Raw genomic sequence first — 6000 nt, 5'->3', positions numbered from 1 at the left:
TGTTTGACTCCCCTTTCCCTCTCTCGGGTGCAATGCTCTTCCCATCCGAGGGCAAAGCCTGAAAAGGCTACAGGAGTTGTGGCGTCCTCAGGCACAGAGGTTTTCCAGGTAGCTAGTCCCAGGGTCCACTTCTGCAGGCAGCGCACCTCCACCCGCACACAAGACAAGCCGCCTGCAGGAGTCGACTCCTGCAAAGTGGCACAGCAAGGTGCGATCCTTCCAGCAAGGTTTCAGGGCAGACCTTCAGCCAGACCTAGTCTGTCCTGGGATCCACCCATAATGAGAAAACTAAAACAAAACTATTCACACAAAAGGCAGGCCTTACATCCAGGCTTTTACTGACCGTACATTAAAAGACCTTTTCACAAGAGATATTGAAGATAATAAAACACAGCACCCAGAATTAGGAAGAGATAACCAGGCTGGAATAGTAGATCATGTCAGATCATTTTCCTCCATAAATTTTACAATATTCTTCCACGGTATCCACTTCCTCCCCCCTTGGATCTACACGAGCTTGCTATTTCCAGGTCTGTCAAATATTTGGTCATCCTTCTCACTCTGAGTAAAAAGACTTCCTCATTTCAATGTTTACAAATAAAAATACAATACCAAATACTTTGAATCATTCCCAAATTCTGTCACTATCCAGGATAATATTTCCCAATTGCTAAATTTCCAGCAATCAAAACTGGAATATCATATTCCAGTCTTAACAGATTACCTAAAAATGACAATTTCTTATCCAGAGATTCTATTTATTTTTTTAAAATAATTTTTTATTGATTTTTCCATGGATTCTACTTCTAACACTATATCTTTAACAATTTTTCATATTTCGACCCTCCTCCCCTGGACTTCCCTCGTACTCACATTTGTTTTATTTCCCTATTGTTCACCTTGCGTATTTGATGTTTCCCCAAAATTTCCTCAATACATATAGTCTTATTTTTTGTTGTAGACAGTTGTGATTGTTCACTCAAACCCTGCCAATGAGTCCATTTCTTTATGTTGCCTCTTCATATATGTTGTAAATGGTTCCCATTCTCTTTTAAAGTCTTTGTTGTCCTTTTCATGTAATTTTTCTGTTAGTTTTGCCGGTTCTGCATATTCCATAAGTTTCCCTTGCCATTGTTCTTTCGTGGGTATTTCTTCTGTCTTCCAAGTTTGTGCTAATAAAATTCTTGCCGCTGTTGTTGCATACATAAATAATTCCCAGTTTTCTTTTTTTACATCTTGGTCTAAAATTCCTAGAAGGAATGCTTCTGGTTTCTTAACAAAAGTCTTTTTACACAGTTTTTTCAATTCATTATATATCATTTCCCAATAATTCCTAATCTTTTTGCATCTTGCAGGATGGCTTTTTTTCTAAAAAGAAAAAATAAAAAGAAGATCTATCCCTCATATGAAGATGAGGCCCCTGCCCTACTGCCGCCATTGGCGAAGCCATCAACATCAGCCACAGAGGGCAGGAAGAAAAATAAAATTCCACCCAAAAACAAGATCTACCCCTCAAATGAGGAGGAGGCCCCTGTCCTACTGCCAGCACTGGCAAAGCCATCAACATCAGCGGCAGAGGCCAGGGCGGCAGAGGCCAGACCACTAGTCTTGCCAGGGCTGGTACAGCCCCGGACCAGCAAGCAAGAGCCAAGCCAGCAGCGGCCCTCAAAAAAGAAGAGCCTTGAGGACTCTGGGTCAGCGTTCCCAGGTGAGTAGGCAGAACCAGATCCCTTTTGGGTTCCCCTTGGCCTTAGACTTGGTGTTTACCTCTACGGATGTTGGTGATCTGACACTAACTAAAAGCGAAACAAAAGAAGTGCCATGGTCAGATCACTTCCTGGCGCAACTGGACTTCTCCGCGACCCTTCCCCAATGCAGGGAGGTGGGACCGATTTGGATGGTCCGACCCCGCTACTTAATGGATCCAACTGGTTTCCAGAGAGTGGTAGGGGATGTTTTATCCCAAGTTGATGGCCTCTCAGCTGATTCCCTGGTGGCCCGCTGGAATGCGGAGTTAACCAGGGCTATTGACTGTCTGGCTCCGAAGCGCCCTCTCCGATTGCATGGAGCCCAGACAACTCCATGGTTTTCCCCAGAGCTGAGGGCGATGAAACAATCGTTGAGACAGCTAGAGCACTGATGGCGGAAAACTCACTCTGAATCAGACTGGACACGGGCTAGAGCTCAACGTCAAGCCTACCAAGTGGCAATGGCGACGGCATCTGCAGAAAACAGCAGCAGGAGACTTTTTCAGGTGGTTCGCAATCTATCGGAACCACCTGTACCACCAGGGCCTGGTAGGGACCCCAAGATCTGCAATGCTTTTGCAAAGTTTTTTGCAGATAAAGTCGCTCAGATTCAGAAGGAGGTAGACTCCACTGTGGGAGCAGGGCCAGGGCGGGAGAGTGCTAGAGTTCTGTCTGGTCCTGTTACATGGGATCAATTCCAATCTGTTACCTCCAAGGATGTGGACAGGCTGCTTGGACAAGTGAAACCGACCACCTGTCTCCTTGAATCTTGCCCATCCTGGCTGATAAAAGCGAGCCGGGAAGGGCTGGGCGATGGGCTCTGTGGGTTGGTGAATGCTTCTCTCTGTGAGGGAGCCTTCCCAGACCCGCTGAAAGAGGCGGTCATTAAACCGCTTCTTAAAAAAACACCGTTAGACCCAGCCAATTTGGCCAACTATCGCCCAGTCTCAAATCTGCCATTCTTGGGCAAGGTGATTGAGCGGGTGGTTGCCAAACAACTCCAAGCACGCCTGGAGGATGCAGACCATTTGGATCCCTTCCAATCGGGATTCAGGCCTCACCATGGGACTGAAACTGCCTTGGTCGCGCTGGTTGATAATCTCCGGTGGGCTAGGGACAAAGGTGAGAGCTGTTTCCTAGTTCTGCTGGATTTCTCAGCGGCCTTTGACACCATCGACCATAACATCCTTCTGGACCGTCTAGAGGGGCTGGGAGATGGTGGCACTGTTATACGGTGGTTCCGCTCCTTTCTCCTGGGCCGTGTCCAGAAAGTGGTGTTGGGGGATGAGTGTTCAGACCCTTGGGCTCTCACTTGTGGGGTGCCTCAGGGTTCTGTCCTCTCCCCCATGCTTTTTAATATCTATATGAAGCCGCTGGGAGAGATCATCAGGGGGTTTGGGCTGGGTGTTCATCAGTATGTGGATGATATCCAGCTCTACCTCTCCTTTAAATCAGAACCAGTAAAGGCGGTGAAGGTCCTGTGTGAGTGCCTGGAGGTGGTTGGAGGATGGATGGTGGCTAACAGATTGATGTTGAATCCTGACAAGTCCTGTTTTTGGGGGACAGGGTGCGGGTGGGTGTAGGGGATTCCCTGGTCCTGAATGGGGTAGCTGTGCCCCTGAAGGTCCAGGTGCACAGCCTGGGAGTCACTTTGGACTCACAGCTGTCCATGGAGGCGCAGGTTAATTCTGTATCCAGGGCAGCTGTCTACCAGCTCCACCTGGTACGCAGGCTGAGACCCTACCTGCCCATGGACTGTCTCACTAGAGTGGTGCATGCTCTAGTCATCTCCCACTTGGACTACTGCAACGTGCTCTACGTGGGGCTACATTTGACGGTGACCCAGAAACTGCAATTAATCCAGAATGTGGCAGCTAGGCTGGTGACTGGGAGCGGCCGCCGGGACCACATAACACTGGTTCTGAGAGATCTGCATTGGCTCCCAGTACGTTTCCGAGCACGATTCAAAGTGTTAAAGCCCCAAACAGCCTCGGTCCTGTATACCTGAAGGAGCGTCTCCACTCCCATCGTTCAGCATGGACACTGAGATCCAGCTCCGAGGGCCTTCTGGCGGTTCCCTCATTGCGAGAAGTAAGGTTACAGGGAACCAGACAGAGGGCCTTCTCGGTAGTGGCGCCCACCCTGTGGAATACCCTCCCTTCAGATGTGCAGGAAATAAGTAGCTATCCTATCTTTAAAAGACATCTGAAGGCAGCCCTGTTTAGGGAAGTTTTTAACATTTAACGCTGTATTGTTTTTAATACTTGATTGGGAGCCACCCAGAGTGGCTGGGGAAACTCAGCCAGATGGGCGGGGTATAAGTAATAAATTATTATTATTATGATGATACAATGCCGGGGTCTCTCTTGGTTTCCTTGATGTCTGGGTGCAAGTCCCCCCCACCCCACCCCTCCTTGTTATGAGGCGTGTAACATGGAGCAGGGACTTCCGGGTGGCTGCCCCTGTTCTGCATTGCTGGGGGTTGGACTAGGTGACCCCGCAGGTCCCTTCAGACGCTACAGTTCTATGATCCCTGTTCAGATATGGCATGCACCCGCTCATTGCAACAGGCGAGAAGCCCCCTGAGAAAGAACTTGCCGTCTTTTCTCGTGTATAAGACGAGGATTTTTACCCCCCAAATCAAGTGTCAAATTGGGGCTCCTCTTCTACAGGGGGAGTGCTGAGGGGGGACGGGCGCTTGGTTGTAGCTGCCAGGAGGAGATTTCCAGCCATGATTTCTTTGCTGTGGAAAGGGCTGTTGTCGACTGGCAGACGATAGGTGACTTGGTGGTTGATGCCTGCAACTGTGCAATTTGATTAATGGCTCCCTCCCCCCAAATAAAGCTCAACCACTCTGGGCAACCCCTCCCCTAAAAAGCTTAACAAGTCTTGGCAATCTGCCCCCATTTCTAAATTTTGAGTGCCCAAAAATATGGAGCGTCTTATATATGGGGGCGTGTTATACATGGAAAAATACGGTACCTTTCCCTCTCATCCGCCTCATTTACTCACTCCTCTCTCTCTTTCTTTCTGAAGAACTCTCTGATGAAAACTTCGAGTTCCTGTGGATGGGTAAGAAAATGCTGGGAGGAAGAACAATCCGAGAAGCTTTGGAGATGATGGATGAAAGGGAGATTTTGGACACCATCCTCCAACACCTCCAGACATCTCCCCAGGTGTGTGTGATGCAGGGTGGATTTGATTGAAATCAAATCAATTTAAAACATATTTTTACATTCTTGCTTGTATAATCTTAATATTTACAACCAGATGAAGGTTTCATTTTGGGAATAATAAATTTCCAGAGTAGTTTTTACTACTGATTTGGTTATACTGTTAGAAATGCATAGACAGATAATTATGAAATTATTGTGGGGTATAATAAGTTAACTGTGTACAGACGCTTCAGGTTACCGACTCCGCTAACCCAGAAATAGTACCTCGTGTTAAGAACTGCCATTGGCTCAGGGGCGAGAGGGGAAAAGCCGGGTGGATTACAGAGAGCCCCCAAAGATCGTGGGAAGCAGCAGTTCCTCAGCGGAGGAAGGAGAGGAGATGCAGGGGTCGGAGGAGGCGAGGCGGTGCCTGGACACCTTGCCTGAGCAAAGCGGGGAGGAGGGGGGTCCCCCATTACCCAAGCCTTCCTTGCGCAGTAGGCTTCCGTGCAGAGAGGGGAGGCGCAGACTGGGCGCCAAGAAATTACTCTGCTGGGGAAGGTTGAAGGGCCGCCCACTCTCAGATTCTGCCCGTGAATGAGCAAGACAGGGAATAGAGGTGCTCTGCATTCTAAAAGTTTTGATCACTAAGAAGAAAGCTTGAAAACAGACTCTTGAGCCATATTGCCTGATTGCTCTCAAGCAACCAACCGATACATCTAACAGTGGTGCTTCAGGTTAAGAACAGTTTCAGGTTAAGAACAGACCTCCGGAACGAATTAAGTTCTTAACCTGAGGTACCATTGTATATTTGGACAACTTTTCTGCTGTACCTTATTGGAAGGAGAAAAATAATCATTTCCTTAATAAGAATTTAAACAATTTATTTAACTAAAACAATAACATTATAGCTTATATATCCATGATGTAGTTAAACATTTTTTTAAAAAAAAATTCTTAGACTGAATTTTAGCATATATGAAAAACTTAAAATAAATCCTTACTTCCCAGTGAATAGCCTTTGGACTATAATGCAACTTAAATAGAAAAATATATTCCGAAAGATTTTTCCTCTAAAAGCATTTTATTTTAGAAAT

The 6000-nt window shown here is 47.0% G+C and overlaps 1 protein-coding gene across 1 annotated transcript in view; it reads left to right on the top strand.

The window, feature by feature from the left end:
- Positions 1–942: 942 nt before the first annotated feature.
- Positions 943–6000, top strand: part of LOC114589792 (maestro heat-like repeat family member 5) — a 50192-nt gene continuing 45134 nt past the window's right edge. Inside the window, exons 1-2 of the mRNA XM_077925314.1 lie at positions 943–1708; positions 4785–4924. Of these exons, the coding sequence (XP_077781440.1) occupies positions 1357–1708; positions 4785–4924 (492 nt within the window). The 5' untranslated portion in view covers positions 943–1356. The remainder of the gene's footprint in view (positions 1709–4784; positions 4925–6000) is intronic.

Source organism: Podarcis muralis, chromosome 3, assembly GCF_964188315.1.
Source record: "Podarcis muralis chromosome 3, rPodMur119.hap1.1, whole genome shotgun sequence".
NCBI classification, from domain to species: domain Eukaryota; kingdom Metazoa; phylum Chordata; class Lepidosauria; order Squamata; family Lacertidae; genus Podarcis; species Podarcis muralis.
Note: the sequence above shows the minus strand (reverse complement) of the source record. Positions and strands in the feature narration are given on the sequence as shown.